Source organism: Ochotona curzoniae, unplaced genomic scaffold (assembly GCF_017591425.1).
Source record: "Ochotona curzoniae isolate NIBS_2020 unplaced genomic scaffold, NIBS_Ocur_1.0 scaffold_3208, whole genome shotgun sequence".
Classification (NCBI taxonomy): Eukaryota; Metazoa; Chordata; class Mammalia; order Lagomorpha; family Ochotonidae; genus Ochotona; species Ochotona curzoniae.
Genome location: NW_024467106.1, coordinates 12,016,393 through 12,038,306, shown reverse-complemented (window position 1 = coordinate 12,038,306; position 21,914 = coordinate 12,016,393). Strand labels below are relative to the sequence as shown.

The 21,914-nt window shown below is 41.4% G+C and overlaps 1 protein-coding gene across 1 annotated transcript in view; it reads right to left on the bottom strand.

The window, feature by feature from the left end:
• BRINP1 (BMP/retinoic acid inducible neural specific 1) overlaps nt 1–21,914 on the bottom strand; it is a 180,151-nt gene that overhangs the window by 114,040 nt on the left and 44,197 nt on the right. Inside the window, exon 2 of the mRNA XM_040962898.1 lies at nt 15,751–16,018. Within this exon, the coding sequence (XP_040818832.1) occupies nt 15,751–15,968 (218 nt within the window). The 5' untranslated portion in view covers nt 15,969–16,018. The remainder of the gene's footprint in view (nt 1–15,750; nt 16,019–21,914) is intronic.

Here is a 21,914-nt window from a genome sequence, read left to right as displayed (position 1 = left end):
CATTCAGCAATGGCTGTGATTTGGGTAGAATTTGTCACCCTAAGGATCATGACTCATGTTTGTCCCCAGCATGGTTGAGTGCAGGTGGTTGAATCTTTAAGAGTCTAGTACAAAGTAATTAAGTAACAGTTTCCTGCCTGGCACAGGATTGATGCTCTCCTCCAGGGATGGATTAAATCACTGAAATAGTGGCTGTGATGGCAAGTGTGGTCTGTCACAACTTGTCTTGCTTCCAGTCTCACTCTCTGATCTCTCTCTCTTTTTTCCTCTCTCTTCCCCCACCCAACCTCCATGTACTACCTACAGGGGAAACCACTCACTATATTATCAAGTACTAGAAGACCAATACCAGAGCTGAATACATGATACCATGCTCTTGGACGTATACCTCTATGAACTAATCAAACCTTTATTTATGTAAATTATCTAACTTCACATATTTTCTCATAACAGAAGAAAATGTACTGATGCAATAATCAAATTCTAGAGTATTCTTTCTTTTGAGGAATGTTTATTTTATTATCTCTTTGAAGGGCAGAGTTTCAAAGAAAGGTAATGGTGGGGTTATCTTGTATCTGCTGGTTCACTCCCTCAGATACTTGAACTGTAACTCCATTCGGGCCTCTCAGTTTGGGTAGCAGATATCCAAGCACCTGAGCAACCTTCCACTGTCCTCCCAGGTGTACAACCAGGGGACTGGTCCAGAAACTGAGTACAGCAGCCAGGACATGAACTGGTGACCACATGAGATCCCGGAACTTGCTAGGCACTTGCTAGGTGAGGATTTAGCCATCGCCATGGGCCCTGGACCGGAAGAGGAGCAGCCAGTCCCCAGTGTGGCACCCATGTGGGATGTTTGTATCTCAAATCGCAGCCAAACCAGCTGTACCAACAGCCCATCGACATGAACACACTTTCCAAGGGCTCATATAATGACAGTGATAATGTTGTCAATGCCCAGGAGTGCTAGGGTATTCTTTGATGCTGATTTAACACTTGAGCATATGACTTTCACATCTCTTCATTCCAGTCCTATCTGCATTCCACATACCTTGCACCAAATGCCTTCAGTCTCTCAACCCCTTCACACTCCATTTCAATAACCTTGACTCCTCTTTCCCAGCCTCCAATTCTCCCATGTTTTCTCTAGAACTTGTCATCACCCTGTAAGCTCCTCTAAATCTGAAATATTAGATTTCAGTTTATATTTTGTTTATCACGGCCCCCTTTTTCTTGGTTCTCTAAGTTCTAAAGGCCCATGGTCCGCCACTCTCCCTTGATCCAGTGTCTAATGTCTTCACTTATTTCTGTACATAAGTTAGACTAAGGAAGTAATCCATCTACACAATTATTTTGCATCAACATATTTTTAAACATAATTGTTTATTTAAACTGACATACAAATTATACTCATTTATAATGCAAATCTGACGTTTTGATAATTTTACACGTTGTGAAATGACAAGTGAATTAATTAACGTGCACATTATCTCCCATACTCATCATTTTTGTGATAATACTTAAAATCTACTCTCAGTAAAGATTTTCAATTATACACAAACGGTTAGAACCTGTGATAACCATTTTGTGATACCATGTTCCTGGGCCTATGTATCTGTGAGCCAAACAAACCTTGATTTGTGTATGTAAAGCATCTAGCCTCACATATTTTCTTCAAACAGAAGAAAATGTATCAATGATATTGGTACATGAAAATGTACTGACATCTCTTCAGCTCTTATTCCTCCCAGGACCTTTGCAATCATCATTCTACCCTCTACTTCTATGAATCTGACTTGAGTATGAGACGCCACCCATAAGAGAATATTTACTGCTTGTCTTTGTGTTTTTCTATTGTCACTTAGCACAATATCCTCCAGGTTCAGGAATTTATCAAGAGACGTTATCAAGAGGCAGAATTCTTTCTAATGCTGATTCGTATCCCATTGTGCACGGATGCCACAATCTTTATCCTCTCACTTGTGGATGGGCACATGTTAATCCTGTGCCAAAGCTACTCTGAATAGCATTTCAGCGAGATATCTGCTAAAGAATAGATTCCATATCCTTTTGTTATAAACAGCGGTTACTGAATTATATATTAGTTGCATTTTTAATTTTTGTGCAATACTTAACTACCTTGCCCAATTGTCTTTCTACCTCAATCCCCAACAAACCGCACCATGATGAGTCAACTACTTCTGGTATTCATTCTGTTATTTTCAATAATGATATTGCAACACATGAATTTTAGCTATCAAAAAATCTTATCAAAGCCTCAATTGCTTTCATATAACCCATTCAGCTTTGTTTAGTCAGATCTTTATAAACATTGAATACTAACTATGATAAAAGTTCTCCATACTAAAAGCCTTTTGGGTACTTCCCAGTGTTACCTTTCTGGTTAGTTTCCTTTCCTGCCTCTTCAAAAGTTGCTTCCTTAAAAATAACAACATATGGGCCCAGCATGGTGGCTCAACTCACTAATCCTCCCCTTAAAAAAATCAGGATCCCATACAGGCGCCAGTTCACATCCCACCTGCTCCACTTCCCATCCAGCTCCCTATTTATGGTCTGGGAAAACAAGAGAGGACACTGCACCTATTTCGGAGACCTACAGGAAGCTCCTGGCTTTGGATTATCTCAGCTCTGACTGTGGTGGAAGATGTTTCTGTCTCTTCTTCTCTCTGAAAAATTGCCTTTCTAGTAAACATAAGTATATCATTAAAAAAAATTAACAACATACTGTCTTGCATCCTCCAAGCCTGTCTTATTTGCCCATTCCCTCTCGGAAACCAACAAACAAAAACGAAACTTATCTTCACTGGACATTTTCACTCCCTTTGATAGCTGTACTTCTTTGAAAAACAGAAAAGAACAAACATAAAATAAAAAGAGGTTGTTTTTTGGTGCGACAGGATAAGCCATCCTTTGAGATATGTGCCTCTGATGTCAGAGTGCCTGGTTCAAGTCCACCTTCTTGCTAATTACTGTGCACCCTGGTAATGAACGATGGCTGCAGCTGCAAAGTGCCATCCTCCACATGAGTGACCCGGATGTGATTCCAGGCTCCTAGTTCCAGTTTGCCCTACCCCTAGCTGCTGGGGGCATTTCTCTTTCTCTTCTTCTCTCTCTCTCCCCCTGCTTTCCCCCATCCACACCCCCACTCTATTTTTCTCTCTTCCTATCTGCTCTCCCCACATGTCTTTCTGCCTTTAAGCAATAATGGAAATTAATAAATTAAACTTAAATGAAAAAGGTCAACTCCCTTTTTCTCACAACTCAATCTACTACCATCTACCAGACTAGCATTTGTTCCCAACATCATATACAAACAGTTCTTCTTAAGGTCAAGATTTTAAGCATAAAAGACTACTTTCAGTTCTTATGTTCTTATGTAACAGATCAGAAACCATTACCTTAATTACCTACAACCTCTCTCCTGAAAGCATGCACTTACAGCTTCTATGGCAGCAAATGTCTATTTTTTTTCTTATACATTTGATCATTCTTTAACTTCTCCAAGCTTTTGTCTGTAATTGCTAAACAGGTTCCTACTGGAATAAGCATAATCTGAAAGGTAACCAATGGTTACCTTCTGAATGCTATTGTGTTTTTTGTAAATCCAGCTCTTCCTTTTAAAGTTCAGACATTTATTGAACTGCCTACTGAGTGTCTATTTGGCCAGTCCAGGTAGAGTAGATTCAATAGCTTCAAAGGTGACTCATTATTTTCAAACATACACAACCTCAGAAATGGTCCTTGCCTTCCAGGGCTCCCAGCCTTGATGAAAAGCACCAACACCCCATAAATTGATCTGGGCCAAAAATGTTCCCCTTCCCTTCCGCTACTTGTTGAGTGGTTCAGCGCTGAAGCTATGATGTGACAATCCCCTTGCTTTTTGAGTCTTTCCTCCATCTCAACCTTCAAATTCAACACTCACAACACGCACAATCTTCAGTCCATGTCAAGTATCTCAGGCTGTGAGACCACGTCTCTGACGTTCCTGAGATGATAAAAATATAGATATGAAGAGAAAAGCTTAATGATCAGGGACCCTAGGGCATAAGGCAGACAGATGGCCATAAAGGTCTAGCATAGATACTCTTGTGGTGATGAAACCGTTCAGTGTCTCGATTGTGAAGGTTACAGGAATCCACATATCATAAGATAGCAAACTACTCCACGTGTCCATTGCTAATTGTGTGCTTTTAAGAAGATGCTATAATTACATGAGATGAAGCCCCTCAGAAAAATCAAGTCAGAGGGACGCGAGGACATGAAATCTCTCTACAATGCTTTCGATGACTTGCAAATACACAATAATTTTAAAAAATGAAGAGAATACATATAAGTTTCTGAGATGACATTCTGATTATGTTTCTTTGGGCAAAATCCTCCAGAGAACTCCGTGTTGTTCTGAGGATGTAATTCACAAATTGCAGGTTGGCATGTGGCAGAGTGTCACAGCAGGGTGTTTAAAATGTTCGGGGAAGTGAGGGACACTTGACATTTATTGGGCATCACAGGAACTACTAACTTAAGATCAAACACACTTTAAAAAGGGAAGAGACCACATGCTTTTGAATGACAGCATATTTGTGAAGCTGATTTCCTGGCATTTGGTGAAAGTTCAAATTATCACCAGAAATGAATAAGGACAGGATATGAGGGGAGCTGGGTATCGTAAGTTTGAAAAGTAGTGACTAACTGGCCATTTCAGAATAAAGCACACACTACTCTCCCTTCAGATGTGCATTCTTTTTCAAATGGCTTCTACATTTGATAAGACATCAGTATTTCACCGAATTGGCTAATCAAACTAACTAGTGAAAGAATTATTAGTATTTCTTTGATTAAAAAAAAAGTCTAGAAAAATTACTAAAGCCTAAGAATTTCTTGACATGAGAAAGCAAGGGAGCCATTAATTTGAGCAAATATTTTGTTCTGCAAGCACAGGGCTTCATTCCTTGTCCCTGCTTCTGCCTCCTGTGGTCTATATGCCAACATTTTCCCCTGCTTCTCAGCCATACTTATTTACACACCCCAGATCCAGTCTATCTGTGTCTCGACAGTGCTACAAATACACTTCCACACACTCATGTATGAGTGCAGGCACTCATATACATCCAGTCCTCTTAGCACTCGCTATAAAACTTTCCTCCACCTAGGAAGATCAAATGCAGTCCCTTTATTTACATTGCTGCTCATTTTACACTCCTTTCCCAGTGAATCTCATCCTAGGAATTCATTTGGCGGCTGCACATCTCTCTCCAGCTACCTACTGTGGTCCTGAAGGACAAAAACCTGATACTTCGATGTGTTCAAAGGTTAACACTGTCTCAGAGTCAATAAATAATTGTTGAATCCCTGTACAGATAAGTGCTTCCTTCTATGAAGTCAGACAACATCACACCATTTGATGGCATGGAGACAGTCATATTATTATTTATTAATTTCCTTCTTTCTCATGCAAAACCACACCCCTACATCATTGGGATAAAAAATGGCTGTACGAGAAACTGAGACACTGTCACAATGCCTCAAGGATGAAGGTTGCATCTTGCTGTCCTCTGAAATTTGAGGAAAGGTAGAGCTGCCCACTCCTCATTGTGCAGGTGCACACACACACACACACACACACACACACACACACACACCTTGCCCTGATATGCTGCTGACTGCCGTGAGGCTCTCGGGTGATAATGTCACACCTCAGGAACTCAGGTCTTCTGATCACTGCATAGCAAAGACACTCTGGAGAGCATCATGCAGTGTAACTTACTGGAGGACAAAATGCTGCAGAGTGCTCCCATCACAGCTTCCATCACTTGTGTTGATTAGTAAATGAGGTGCTTGCAAATCACAAGGTGTGTGCTGCAAACCTGAATGAATGTGTACTGACAGCATAAAGACACCTTGCCACCATGCTGGCCTCTGGACTTCTGTGCCGCTTGTGACATGGGGCACCAGAAATCTAACATCTTGCTTCTCTTTCTCAATCTTTCTTTTAAGAACTTTTCAGTACAAGCATGAAGCAGATGCTACCTTCAAGATACCTATGTTATAGTGCACACACTGCCCGTTGTTGGAGATGCTTGACTTCTCTGGATTCCTCCTGTGGAACATCCAGGAACCCGTGTTCCAAACTCTTGTTCGGCCTGTTACTCCTCAAGGATTTTTCTTTGTGTTTTGTGTCACCATATATTCTTTTCATAAATATCCACAACATGTTTGCAATTCATCCCATTTTGAAGATGGAAGCTCAAATCATTTTCATACATGCCTAGGATTTCACAGGTGGGAATCAGCACAGGTAAGATTCAAGTTAAAGTTTGCCCGAGTCTAAGGACTCGCTCTTTACCATTGAGCTACACTGAACAATTTAAGTCTCACAAGCTTAAACACAACCTTGTGGCTGGAAGTTTCCTAAAAAAGTGAACAAAAATAATTCAGGTACAGATAAAGGGTAGAATGCTGGTCTGGGAATACACTGCTAATGAGACCCAGTAATTCTACAAGCCCAAAAGGAAGGCCTTGAGAGATAAAGAAATTGCCTCAAGGCAGAAACCTGGGCATTCTATTCTTTTCATTACAAACTTAAAGGTATCTAGCAGCTGCAGAACTCTGTAAAAGAATGCATCCTGCCACTGAGTGAAGAGAAAGAAATTGGGCCAAGTAGGTGTAGTTGCAGTATGGGAGAGGGCTGCCTGACCTGTGGGCCTGCAGCAGCTGTGGGTGGCACTGAGCAGCACTGGGGAGTTAATGAACTCGATCCCCGTTTTGCCTTTGTCCTGGTTCCAGAGCTCTTTTTCTTTGTGTGAATTACTGCCTCGTCTTTCTAATGCTTCTCTATCAACATTCCAACCCTTCCTCACACTGCAGTTGGAGTAATATTTCCTCTTATGCTTCAAACCATTCATGGTGCTCCCATTGCCCACATGACACAAGGCACAGGCTCCAACCTGCTCAGCCTGAAATAAAACAAAGTTTGCAAGTGAACAGCGCATTCTTTTTCTCTAAGCCGGACATGACCACAACATAGCATCACAGTGGTTTTGAGATTTCAGTGCCCACCTAACTGTAAGAGATTGAAGGCATCAATATGTAAAATATAAATTAAAGAATCAGAAAAGATCATACTGTATTTGAATAGAGCAAACATATCAATATGAAACATGTAGTAACATAGTTTTTTTCCATGAATTTTCACTTCAATTACATGTTTTTATTTAAATACTGCTGGATTTATTAAATATCACAGAATTTTTCTCACATGATTAAAAAAATTTTTGGAAGAGCCTCTACCGCAATCATTAAAACACTGATAGAAACAGCAATCTGGTGAACACTGTCAGTTTATCAGAGTTTGAAGGTTGGTTAAGATCAGCTTGTCATCTCAAACTCCTTTTATTGTTGGCTCCAAATTCCTCTCCAGCCACATGCCCTGCCACCAGAACTGCTAACAATTCACTCAGTGCTTAATGGTTCTAGGTTTCCTTCTGTCTGTTGCCTTTGTAACTATCTTCCCCGGCTCTCTGTCTCAAGAGCATTTCTCCTAGCTTTCTTCCTATGGAAAGCTATTCTCCCTTAAAGACAACCTTCAACACCCTTCCTAGCAAGCCTTCTCAACCCAAAAGTATCCCATCCTGCCCACCTTGATGCTATTAGACTTCCCCTCCCCTAGCTTAACACAGCCCCCATGGAATCGGTCACTCGGGGAATTACAGTCCATTTTGGCTCTTGATGTCACATCCACACTGTAGGAATTCAGTAATTCCAGGAGCGTCTACTTTTAAGCCATCAAGACTCAAACTCACGGCAGCCAAAATCTAAGACATTCTAATATTCTCCTTTTACCAGTTTCTGGTGTATCTTTTTGTCTCAATTTCTACACAGTAGACATTTTCTGCCAAGAAATCCCATGCTACAGGGCAATGTTCTACTATTTTGTGCATTCTCCGATTCCTGGCATCTATCCACAAGACACTAGTTGCAACTCTCTACCCAATGGAAATAAAATGTCCCTGTGGGTTGCCAAACATCTCCCAAGGTATAGAAATGATTCCTGACTGACAAGCCTTGTTCTAGCTCATGCATATACTAAATCAAACAAATATAAACATCTGGGAGAAGAATGCAGACTTTGGAATCCTACAAAATGTTATGCAATTGACTCCAAAGTCTAACCACTTTTTTTCTCCCAGATGGAGTCAAGGGCTTATTGAACTCCTCAATTTTGGCTCTCTCTTCTTCTGTATTTATACCACAGGAAGGAATATGAAAATGTGTAATAAGAAATGAAAAAGGGTGTATTCACCCATTGGTGTTAGCGTGATCAAGTACCTGATGAGATGACATGAAGAAGAAAGCTTTCTTTGGTTCACAATTCTGAAGATGACAGGGCAAGGTCAGCCCCAGAATGATCTCATCTCTAGCAAGGACTTCATTAGGGATGGCATCACAATGGAGGGAGGAGGAGGAAGAGAACGCAACGCAGAGAAGGCCAGAGAACACAGGAGCTGGACTTGTTATAACAGTGTAATCTCAAGACAGTCTAGGGATCCCATGAAAAGCAATGCCTTCTTGCCAAAACAGCTCTTCCAGTGGCCAAAGAATCTCCCAAATGCCCTCTCCCCAACTCTCTCTCTCTCAAAGATTTTAAGATCCTATCACTTCTCAACACATGAATCCATGGAGCTCCCATAAGTCATGTTCAAACTATAGCAAGAGGAAAGTAGGGGTGGATAGGAGACAAGGCTTATTATAGCTAATGCGATGTTTGCTTTCTTTGGGGGCTGGAGGGGAGGGCTGCCTGCAGCACCAGCAATCTATATGGGCACCAATTCAAATGCTAGAACCTCCATCTCCTCCTATTCAGCTCCCTGGTAACAGCCCTAGGGGAGCAATGGATGATGGCCCAGGCTGTTGGGTCTCTGCATCCACTTGGAAGACCCAAAGGAAGCCCCCGGCTCTCAGCTTCAGACTGATCCCTTTGGGGAGCGATCCACTGGATGAAAGATCTTACTATCTATTTCTCTCTGATTCTGATTTTCAAATAAAATAAATAAATTTTGAAAAAATAGAAAAACTGAACTGCTACCTCCTTTATGTAGACAAGGTACTTAATATGAAGGCTCAATTGGAAGATTGGCTTCCTCCCCTTGATGGCAGCCCTCCAACCAGAGAGATGGCCTATTTATTTAATTATTTCTCATTTTTATTAATATAGAGGGAACACATTTCACGTATTTCATAGATAGAAATCTAAGAAGAAAACCATACTTTGCTGCCTCCCTCCTTCCACTACTTTCCTTCCTTCTTTTTTTTCTTTAATTTTTGCAATTGTATGATTTCAATTTGTTTTATAGCTACAAGCTTAATGTACCACTAACAATATGTTCAATAAGTAAAAAGCAGAAAGATCACTATTCACAGGATTATAGGCAAGAGCTTGCACCACGTGATGTCAAGACCCTGTAATTAACAATGTGGAGACTGATCTCATCCTCAACCACAAGCCCCCTGATCGACACATGTCTTTCTTATCAGCACACATTGATAGGATCCTGGGGACCAGGAACTTGGCTGTCTTGTACATCATTGATTGCCTGGTGCAGAGTAGCTTGTATATCTAGGTGTCAATGTGTATTCTTCAGGAATTTGCAGAAAACGACCAAACACCTCATTCACCCTAGCAGAATGACGCCAAGCCCATTCATTTGACCAAGTAGCTCCACCACGCAATTTGCTACAGATATTTCCGTGAAACGCAAAAAGCATCCAACAGGACACAAGTTAGAACTGTGATTTATAGAACTCTGAAATAAATATGCAAGGCAACTGGGCAATTATACGTGGTTTACCGAAAGTTGATATATATTCCACTTTCAGGTACGTAGTGACAGCTCGAAGAGAGGTGTTGTATAAGCCACAAACCACTTGCTCTGCAATCTGAAAGGGAAACAACTCACTCTGAAACCACCTCTGTGGTGTAATGACCACCTCTGCCTTCATCTCCACTGCCTTTCTTCTGCTCATAAAACTGTACCATAATTCTCCTATTAAAAATCCCTTGACATAACCGCTCACTCAATACAGCAACCATGAATGATATTCAAGTTAACATAAAAACAAACAAAAAAAAAGCTAATGGAAAACAAGCATAAAAATATACCGAGGATAGATATGGAGACCACACGTGATGCAATGGACTTTTAGTTACATAACCACAGAAATGTCTAGTGGAGCAAAGAATTCACATTCGTGTAGTCCCTGCATCATTCTAAGCTTTATGTTTGATATGTAAGTTATTTTTCACTACAATTACAGCAGGCACTTAATAGCATCTCTGTTGCTAGATGAGAAATCTGAGTATCAGAAAGGTTGCAACCTGTTCATAGTCAAAAGAAGTCCCAGCATGTTTGGTGGCGAACCAAGTAACTAAGGCCCAAGAACAATGATCCCATAGAATAAAGGGTTCATGCTGTAGCATTTCGAGGTCTGCTTTTGTTTCTCAACTCATCACTCTGGTTGTACCACCTGGACCAGTTTACTTAGCTTCTTAGTACCTTTGTTTTTTGATTCATATTAGACAACAATATCACACTCAATGGCTGGGAAAATGAATGGCTAATATGTACACAGTCTTAATCAAAAGCAGAAATAGATCACGTTATTCAAGTGACTATTTAGGTCTATAATTGAATAAAAGCCTGAGACATAAAATAATTTCAATTAAAAAAAAAACTTTCATCTATACCACTTCTTCTTGACCCATCTGCCTTGACTGGCACGTCTTTCCATAGAAGAGAAAACTGAATATCTGTAAAGTCACTCTTACGCAATGGTTGGTAATTGTTTGCTTATTAATATTCCTTGACCTTCACCCAAAGCTCTCAGCTCATGGGAGGATGGCGAGTGGTTTTATTATGTCTATGTTTTATTGTTTTGGTCACAGCACGTGATTGGGTGTGAAATTGTCAAACAACAGATACGTGAGTAAAAGGACACTGTTCGAGGCTGTAACTTGATGAAAGACTAGATTCTAAATCCAGGATCCTCTCCAGCTACCTTGTCACACAAACGCATTGCACAGAACTGTGCCATTTGCAGTTGAGGAGGATCTATTTAGTCACCCTCATTTTAGAAATGAGCCACAGACTAAGAGAAGTTTGATCCACCTGCCAAAATCATACAGTGAGGATTCAGGCCACCCAGGTGAGCATAGACCCCCCTGAGTCAGGTCAATGGTGTTTCTAAGGCGTTTCAGAAGTTCAAGAGAGACACCCCCATTTCCCAGCCTCCAGGCAGCATATCATGCTCACGAATTACAGAATTTGAACCCTGCATGTGCACACCAAGCAGGTGCATTTGTAAATGCTTCGGTTCATAAAACAACATGAGAAGGAATTTATGCTGGGATTTTATTGGAAGATTTGCATTACTGCCTGGCAGTCACCTCTCACTTGACTCTGAACATGACTTCTCACAGCGGAAGCCAGGCATGTGCGACAGGAGGAAGATGGCTTTGACCTATTTCAGTGAGAAGAGGTTTCCTCTTGAATATCTTTCTGAATATTTTAACCCACCCTGGCTTCTGGCAAGATAGGCTACGCTCCAGATCTTGGCCATTTCAGCAGGCTGGTTCGCTAGTGATAGAAATAAGTATGGCAGGAAGAGCTTTCTTTCCTGATGCAAATGTTGCTTTCTAATGTTCTTTATCTGTGTCAAGATACAAAAAAGTACAAATACTAGAAATTTCATACCGTATGCTTCTGTGTCAACAAAGTAATAGGTAGTGAGGAAAAAATGTTCATTGAGAAGCGTACCCATGAACATGTCCTAAATGACTTTTGCTCGGATTTGTGCCATGGTGAGCCCATGTCTTAAGGCAGCCGTATGCATTTGGGTCTTTGTGAAAAATCTGTCAAGAGCCTCACTTGATACTGAGATCTCAGAGGTGTTAAATCGCTGTGTGTGGTATTCATGACCTACTAGCTAAGTCTCTCCGCATGTTTTTGCTGGCAGTCCTGCTTGTATGTGTGTGTTGTGCATGTGTGTTTAATTAAATCCCACTTTACCCTATGAGTGCAAAGACTATGCTTGTTATACCCATCATTGTATCATCATCAAACCGAGCACAATGCTGGGGCTATAGCTGGTGATCACTAATTACATGAGGATTAAATAAAGCAAGCCGGGAACTAGATGACCGAAGAACTCACGTCTGGATTAAAGTCTATCACTTAATTAGCCTTGTGACCTTGGTTCCATCTAATATTTCACATTTAGAGATACAAATTATCTTAGAAATCAACTCATTTGAGTGATTACAAGCTTTTTATTTTTTTTGGCAGTGGCATCCAAAATCAGGCTTATGTGAAATCTGATTATAAAGGAACATACACATCTCTCCTAGCAAGGGTTGTAGGACTGGGGCTCCTCTCTGATGATCACTCTTATCCCTTTGCCCGTGCTTGGCCTCTTTCCATGGCTACTCTAATTCTCAGTATTCCATATGCTGTAAGTGGAAAACCAAAGATCCACGTCACTCTTCTAACTTGATAAGTGAGGAAGCCAGGATCCAGGGAAGGAGGTGTTCCCCTAATGTCACAAGAGAACCGGAAACAATGTCTTTACCCCGATCTCATTAGCTCCTTCCCCACTCGGCAACTTCAAAAACTGCATCTAGATACAGTTCAAAAGTGTTGAAAGGAAGAATAATGGAAGAGCGCTTTTAGAGCTCAGGAACATTCTATATTTGGAAGGCATACTAGAGTGTGAGGGGCATCCAGAAAACTGGGTGAAGAAAGCTTCGGAATTAAGTAGCTAAATGTTTGAATCAAAGCTCCACTGCTTACCAAATGGGTGAACTATGGAATTGGACACAACCTCCCAAGTCCTGATTTTCTCATTCGAGGAATAAGACACTTTCAGCTTCATAAAGGATGTTTTAAGAACAGAATGTCCCCTCTTCATGGAACAGTATAAATATTCAATGAAAGGATGCTACTGGTGGTGGGAGGCACCACAGCATAACAGGCTAAACCTCTATCTGTGGCATGGGCATCCCATCTGCTGATCTAGATTGCTGCCAATGTCCTAGGAAATTAGTGGATAATGCTTCAAGCCCTTAGGGCTCTGCACCCACATAGGAGACCCAGAACTACCGGTTTCAGATTGGCTCAGCTTCAGATGTTGCAGCAGTTTGGTGAGTAAACCATGGGATAGAAGACCTCTTCCCACCGTCTCTGCCTCTCATTCTTTCTGTAACTCCTCCTTTCAAACAAAAAACAAAAGAAATGCAACGAACAAGAATGTTGCTACTATGACCCATGCTGTGGTATCATGGGTATGGTACTGCCTGAGCTGGTCCAAGTACTGCACGTTCTATGTCAAGTCCAGCTTCCTGCTAATGTACCTGGAAAATCAGTGGGGGGGGGGGGTAGTCGAAGTGCTTGGGCCCCAACACGCAGGTAAGAGATCTAAAGGAAGCTTCTGGGTATTGACTTTGGCTTGGCCTGGTCATGGCTGTTAAGCCCATTTGGAGAGTGGACCAGTGGAAAGATGTTTTTCTCTCTCTCTCTCTTTCTCTCTCTCTCTCCCTCTCTCTCTCTCTCTTCCAAATAAAAAATAAATTTAAAGGAAGTTACTGTGAAGTTGTCTTTTGTATCTTGTATTCTATCCAGGGTACCTATTTCAGCATAAGTTATTTCAATAGCAATAAAATTATGCATTAATTAGGTAACCTGGGCCACAGTTCTCCTTATAAAACTGCATCAGAGTCACCATCATGTCATATCATGACCACTTATCCTCAGTTTTTAACACAAAGTCAAGTATAGCATATTTGCCAAGAAACATTGAATAGCAAATGGACACCTACAAGTCCAGTATATTCTTGTGGCTATGGACTTATACTTTCTTTGCAGTCTAGACTCCACAATTTCTTGGTTACCTGACTTTATTCAAGCCAATTATCTCGTCAACTTTAAGATGGAAATTCCAGTCATACCAATTTTTAAGTGACCTTGAGATGCTCAAATGAAGAACTTACACATGGAGCAAAGGGGATATAATTGTTTCTTGAGACATCAATAGATTTGGGTACCTACACTACCCAACAGCTCAAGGTTACACCTTCCAAAGTTGCAGTAATTTCAGATATTGATGTATTTGATCAAATAGTCAATGAACACGCAGGTTTGATTTATGCATAAATCACAAAACAGCAGTAGCTGTGTTCTACCAGAAACTATTGTAAGCTTCCAAATTTGAAATGAAGAAGATAGCTATTATTTTTGAGTGACTTAGAAAGTGCTTGCAAGGAGAAGCCCTTTGAATCAATAATTATATGTTTGAAATTTTATATTCCTATATTTTGATAAAAGGAGTGCCCTCAACATATAATCCTTGTGTGTGTTTTTTGCCATGTCTCAGACACACTATATTCATTTTTTTGTTTCTACAGTTCATCATATCCAGAAATACCCTTCTCCAGCAACCCTCTGTTTACCATGCTTGAAGGCGCACAGAATGTTCTTCCATTAAAATCTGCATAGACTGAATCATTCTAAGGCCTTAGCTATTAGTAAGCCAAATTCAAAACTTGGATTTGCATAGCCCATATAAAATCACACACATCGGCAGGTGTTGAGATTTCAAGAATCGCTCGCCCTTCATTCTACAACACCAACACACGTGCAGTAGACACATTCACATTTTTCATTCCACCTCATTTAGAAAGCATAAGCTCTGAACTTGTGTCTTCTTGGCTGGAGGCCAGGTTTCTTTACAGCAGCATGCTTTCTGGTTCACTTATTTTAACTGATCCAGAAGTGCTAAGATTTGCCCTTTCTTTTTTTTTTTAAGACAAAGATCGTGTCTTCAGAGACTTTTTTTATTCTCCAATTCATTTAAGTCACAGAATTTATTGTGTACTTATGACAACAAGGCTGAGCAAAAAAAAAATCACCCTGGGGATTCAGGCATGAATTATATATAAATCCTTCCCTCAAAGAGGTCCTAGTTAGACAAGAAAGAAACACAAGAATATAGTCTAATTCCAAATGGCTTAAAATGAAAGAAAGCGTAAGTGCAGAGAAATGTAAATAGATCAGGGAAAAGTTTATTAAGTTGGATAAAAAGAGACTAAGATGCTGTCAAAGACTGGGTCTGGGATCCAGCGCTTTTGTGCTTGAATATAATTACAATTAGCCAAGGACCGACTCAGAACTGCTGTAGAAAAGTTTGTCTGTCCATTGAGTGTCTGTGCTGTTCTCTAAATGTGTAAATCGGTTGCCTGGCACGTTAATAGTATTTCTAACTACATTTGATGTGGTTATTAGAATTGTCATGACAATGCGGATGGATAAGCCACAGCTCGGAGCGACTGAGTGGTATTCAGTCCACGCACTTAGCTGACATTTGGCTGCCCAGTTTGTCCAGGGAAGAGAGCAAACAAGATCTACATTCGATGGTTACGAGCAGGTTGAGACAAGGTAACCAGTAACGAGTACCAAGCACTGTGCTCAGTACATAGTAAGCACCCAATAGATATTGGCGGTTTGATCTTTTCTATGTCGTTGGCAATATTTTCCGAGAAGTAAATAAGTAAGTGATAACAGTTGGTGGGAAGAGTATAATCAGTTTTGCAGGCACTTCTCCACAGAGCAAAGGCTGGACCATGTGTGACCCCACAAGGCACTCAAAAATCATAGGAAAGGGCAACCCGGGCCCACATCTTACCTGTATATTTTATATCTGGTTGTAAATCCTTGACGGTGTCTTTCCACAAAGGACAGGTAGCTCCTGGAGTGGTGGAAAGGCCCCCTGTCTGAAATAAGCCAATCAAATTCCTTGGAGACATGTTGGTCTGTCCCAGCTGACTCCTGGTGGGAGGGCTGCACTGAGATACGGCCCCATATAATCAGGAAGTAGAGGAGCTCAACAAACCTCCAGTTCATGCTTTTCTGCCGGCCTTTTTCCTCTCATTCTTGCTCCATTCTGTGGAGTCCTGTAGAGAAAAGTACAGAAGAGAGAGAAAGAAAGGAGGGGAAAAAAGGGAGGAAGAGAAGTAGGGGAGAAGGAAGACAAAGGAAAAAAAATGTTTAAAAGTTAATATCTTCACATAATAGCCTATTAAAGTGTACTGCTTTAAGTTTTACAAACCATAATGAATTCACTGAACCACAATATTAGCATTTTAAATGAAGCTTTTTATAGATTTTAATTAAAAGCAAAATGGGGTCCGGCACGTGGCCTAGCGTAGTGGCTAAAATCCTTGCATTGAACGTGCCGGGATCCCATATGGGCACCGGTTCTAATCTCAGCAGCTCCACTTCCCATCCAGCTCCCTGCTTGTGACTTGGGAAAGCAGTTGAGGACGACCCAAAGCTTTGGGACCCTGTGCCCATGTGGGAGACCCGAAAGAGGTTCCTGGTTCCTGGCTTCGGATTGGCACAACACCAGCCATTGTGCTCGCTTGGGGAGTGAATCATTGGACGGAAGATCTTCCTCTCTGTCTCTCTTCCTCTCTGTATATCTGTCTTTGTGATAAAAAATAAATAAATCTTTAAAAAAAAAATGGGGCAGGAATTGTAGCACAGCAGAGCAAACTACCACTTGGGATTACAATGTCCCAGATCAGAGGGCTAGTTTGAGTTCTGGCTTCCTCCCGAAGCATCCTGGAAAGCATGAGGTGATGATTCAAGTATTTGAGACCCACGTCATCCACATGGCAGACTGAAATGGAGTTCCAGGTTTCTGGTTTCAACTTAACCTAGCATGGCTATTGAAGACACTTGGGGAATGACTCACTAGGAAAAAGAAAGTCAGTCTCTCTTTCTCTTTCTCTCCCTTGCACTTTGCCTTTAAAACTATATAATATATACATATATATAATATAATATAATATATTATTACATATATAATATAAAGCAAAGATTCTATACAGATCTAGGTCTATGTTCCTGCTTTGTAGTTTATTTGCCACGTGGAATGATGAAACTTCCTTTTCACAACTTCCAGTTGTGAAACTGAAGAGAAACTTTGAAACCTACATCCTGAAACTAGTATATCCGGCACAGTGGAGACATACATATGTTGAAATAGAAAAAAATGAATTAACTTAGAAAACATGTCATATAACCAGGAAGAAATATGGAGGCAATGCAAGTGTAAGTCCCACTCCCCGCCTTCACAAACACCCTCCCTCTTACAATGGAGACTCACTACACAAGAGGCCCTTTTCTCTTCTCCCATCACAGAGACAAGTGCCCAAGGAGCACACACTTTGCTTGTGCATATGAGATTAATGTAAGGTCATATGATGGCTAATTATGATTCTCTGGACTGGATTCCTTAGAGATTTAGAGTTCAAATGCAAGGGGACAGGGCCAGACAATCCATCTTCCAGTGCCTTGGAACCTCAAGCTCCCCTGGTGTTGGAGGGAAAGCAAAGCCCATGAAGTTAGGGGGGCCTTGGTGCACCTCTTTGGCTGGGCAGCACGTTGTGTTGGAGAAATGCTTGAGACGAAGACAGAGCTTAGAGGTGCCGTGGGTAGGCTAGAAGAGAGGCCACAAGAACATACTTAGCTTTGGGACATTTACAAATTTCATGTGTGTGACACTTCACTGTCATTCTCCATATTTGCTTAACGCTGCAATATCTGTGCCCCTCCTCCCGACTTCCAAACAGCTTACGTCATCCTGAAACACAGTTTTTGGATCAGGTTGCATCACTTATAAACGTTATCATTTCAGACAAGGTACTTAGCTTCCCTGAGTCTTAGTTTGCTTATCTCAAAACTGTAGCGAACAGTAGCCCTACTGTTGGCACAGAGCTTCTGTGAAAACTAATTGACTTAATTTATAAGGAAGCATTCTGGCCCATGCCTAACATACAGCCAATGCTGGGTAGAGGGCAGAACGATGAGCAAGGTGATGCATGCTGATACTGATGTTGTTAACTTCTTCCCTGCTAGGGTGTGTTTGTCTTCACAGACTCCCTGCAGTCAAGGCCATTTATCCTGTATTCGTCAGTTGTGGTTATGTCCCGGAAGGCTGTTGGTCGTTCTTTCTCCCCAATTCTCATTGCTCAATATTATCTGTGTGTTCCCACTTACTATATTGCACTACAGTTATCTGATTTTAGGTTGGTATTGTTCTTTGGACTGTGAGCGGTTAACTGGCAAGAATCTTTAGGAAGCTTTGCATTTCTCAGTGTCACACTAGGTACAACTCATCCCCTTCACCAAGTCTGATTTCTATGTCTGCTCTTCAAAGTGATGAAGACACAAATGTTTTGTGAATTGTAAAACCGTATCTACTGGTGATTAAATAAAAAATACTGTTTGTTGACTTTTTCAAAAACTTTACAGAAGAAAAAACAAGCCTTAAAACAATACAGAAAACACAAAGAGAGAAAGAAAGCTGTCAAATAAGAAAAATGTGGGTTTCTGCCCAACTGGATATTTCCCTCTGCTACCCAACTGCATCATTTTATCAGGAGTCGCTACAAAAACCCGTTTGTTGCTGCAGGCCCAGCTGTCAGAGCAAAGCGGAGAGGTACGTGAGCAAGGGAGTGGGCTGGCAAGAGCTGCGGCCCCAAGTTTTGTTCAGAACCTAAAACAAAGCCGAACATGTTGAGCGCAGACTGTAACAGCCTCAGCTGCCAAGACTGTCTGCCAGCGCCCACCAGAGTGGCAGGCAGGGGGTGGAGGCAATTGTTCAGAGGGCGCAGTAGTGAGCTACAACGCGCTGAAATCACAGTGTGTCACCCATACAGCCCTTCTGCATGGCTTCTGTTGTGAGTGGGTGCAGGTGGGAGCCTGTGAGCACGCTTAACAGTTAGACTGCAATTGCAGATTGCAAAAGTGAAATGAGGTTGTGTGAGGAACAGTAGTGTGTGTGTGTGTGTGTGTACGTGCACACAAGCACGCATATGTGTGTAAATGGGTAAGACTTCAACTAACAGTTCTAGATTTAGCTGGAAATGGAGAGATCTGACCCCTTGTTTGCCCAGTGAGATCAGTTTGCCCTCCAGGGAACATCTTTGGTTGCAACAACTTAAGGGGTTTGTTTTAGTATCTAATGCATACAGGCCAGGGGCACAATGAAATATCCTACAACGTACAAGCTGTTTCTCACAACACTGAATATTGTGTCCAACACAGCAATAGTACAAAATTGAAAAAACTCCTTTCTAATTCAATAATTCAATTCTTTTTTCTTTCTTCCTTTTTTTTAATGCCTCATGACCTGAGTGGTAGAGTCCGTTAGACTCCTCATTTATGGTTTTGTGGGAAGTTCTAATTCTATCCTATTGTATCAGCAGGGCAGTAAGCATACACAGCTGTATGTGCTCCTGTATTGGAGTTCTCATCTGTGATATAAGGTACCTTGCAGCAATAGATCCCCAATGCATCATGTAAGGGCCACATGACCACTCTTACTTGAGCATCCTCCAGGCACCAGGAACTGTTCTAGAAGCTGGAGATCCGACAGTAGAAAGGGTCATTTGTTTTCTAGTACCAGGACAGTTGCGACAAATGTGCAAGAACATCGTGTGGTGACGTAGAGTACTCTAAAGAAAAGCAAAGTGATTCGGAGAGGGTGGAAAGTAAAGATTTTTCAATACCAGATGCTCAGGATTCCTACAAGGTGTCCCCATCGAGGGGCTTCTGAGCAGATCTCAGGGAAGAGATTGAGTGAAGGCTGCAGATGTCTCAGGGATAAAAAAAATACCAATGGAAGAAGGGAAAGACACAGGACCAGCATCCGTTTGTATTCGGATGCAGTCAGAGGTAAGATCCCATTTCGGTTTCCCACAGGGAGCTGTGAAAGTTGATTCGAGGAAAGAATAATGTATGACATGAATATGTACCTTATGTCAAGAACTGAATGGATTGCTTTACATATGTGACCTCAGCAATATAGTAAGGGGAAGAGATTATGGTTCCCACTTTACACATAAAGAGGCAGGAAAAGTGAGGTTTAAAAAGGTTAAGAAACTGATCCAATATTGCAAAGCTACCAAATGACAATCTTAGAAATGGAGGTGACAGGTCCAATGCAATGGTTCAGTGGCTAAATCCTTGCCTTAAAAGTACCAGGATCCCATTTGGGGCCAGTTCGTGTCCAGCGTCTCCACTTTCAATCAAACTCTTTATTTATGACCTGGGAAACCAGTAGAGAATGGCCCAAACCTTTAGACTCTCTACACCTGTGTGAGAGACCTGGAGGAAGTTTCTGGCTCCAGTAACTGTGGCCACTTGAGGAGTGAACCAGCAATTGGAAGAGCTCTCTCTCTCTCTCTCCTTATCTTTATAAATCTTGCCTTTCCAATAAGAATAAATAAATCTTAAAAAAAAAAAAGAATTGGAGGTCATGATGTTCAATGTGGGAGCCACCAGCCCCAGGTAGCCATCAAGTGCTCTAAGGGCGTCAAGTCCAAATCAAAACAGGTTCTAAGTAAAAAGAACAGACGTAGACATCAAGGACTTGGTAAAAATGATTGAATAGAAAATATGCCATTAATATTTTACATTGAGTACATTTTGAAAGTTTACCACTCTGAGTTTACTGGGTTAAATATGAATCAGTAAAATATATTAAAACAAATCCCACCTGTTTTCTTTTGAACTATTTTAATGTGTCTGCTAGAAATTTTGAAAATCTTACATGGCTGGGATTGCATTGCTACTGGGCAGCAGGATCCAGTATGAACCTTCATTTTCTAGGACGTGCTCGGAAGGCTTTTGCTCATCTCTTCCCACATTTCTATCTAAAACGAGCTCCCAACTCAGTGTCTCTCATAGCTCACTATGCACTTGCCTGTTACCTTAAAAACCAATGCACACACTACAGTAAAGGCATTATGAATAACTTCCAAGGCCAATGGCAACCTTGGCTAGCATCCAGCAAACATTGCAGAAACAGAACCCTTCCAAAAGATGACAAAAGGGAATTTCCTACTGCCGCAGCTCAGAGTCTCCGAAGGAAAAGGTCGCTTCTCTCCTAGCAAGGCCCTCGACCTTCTGTGGCCCCAGGGGAGTCACAGGTCCATGGTTGTGCTGTGCTCTGGTCCACATGAGCTGTCAGTTGAACCACATTATACAGGAACTTGCAGCATCATTCTAGAAATCGGATTATTCCCACACAGAACACACTCTCTCATTGTTCCCAATGTAAGTTATTTACATCCAGGGAGCTCATTCAGAAGAAAGAGATGAGACAAGTTGGCCTCCTAGCAACACCATTACCAAGTTCACTGCTGGGCCATGTCCCACATTCTGGACTTCTTCCCAACTTACTCTGAGAGATCTAGCTGAACCGACAACGGATATTAAGTGCAATACCCACTCCCTAACCCCTCCACCTGGGTCAACCCAACCATCTCATGAAGGCTTTGATTTCTGTGTCGGGATTTCCAGATAAAGCCAACAGGGACACAGGTCCACAAAGCTAAGTGACCTGGAGATGTTAATTCATCCCGTCTGTTTCAGTTCCCTCATATGTAAGACACACAGAATTATGAAGGGCTGAGTCTCTCTTAGAGTCCATGTAAGATTAAATAGAAATTTAAAATGTAATTTTTTAAGTCTTGATCAGTATTAAAATCCAAAGTCAGAAGCATTATTTTGGAATGACTACCATAGAGAACCTTCAGGAAAAAGAAATGTCAAATGTGCTTTTGGGAACGCCTACCTTCTTAGTTAATATCCCTGATTGAAAGGTTCAGATGCAGGGATGAGAAGTGGAGTAAGAACTGGCAGTGCTGAATCTTCCTGTTCCACTCCAAAAATCTTTAGAGCGAAGAGCAATAGCTAGTAGCTGTCCCCCGCCCCACCTACAGGTTCAGCAAGACCACCAAAAGCATGGTGACTGTTCCCTAGAGCATGGGACACCAC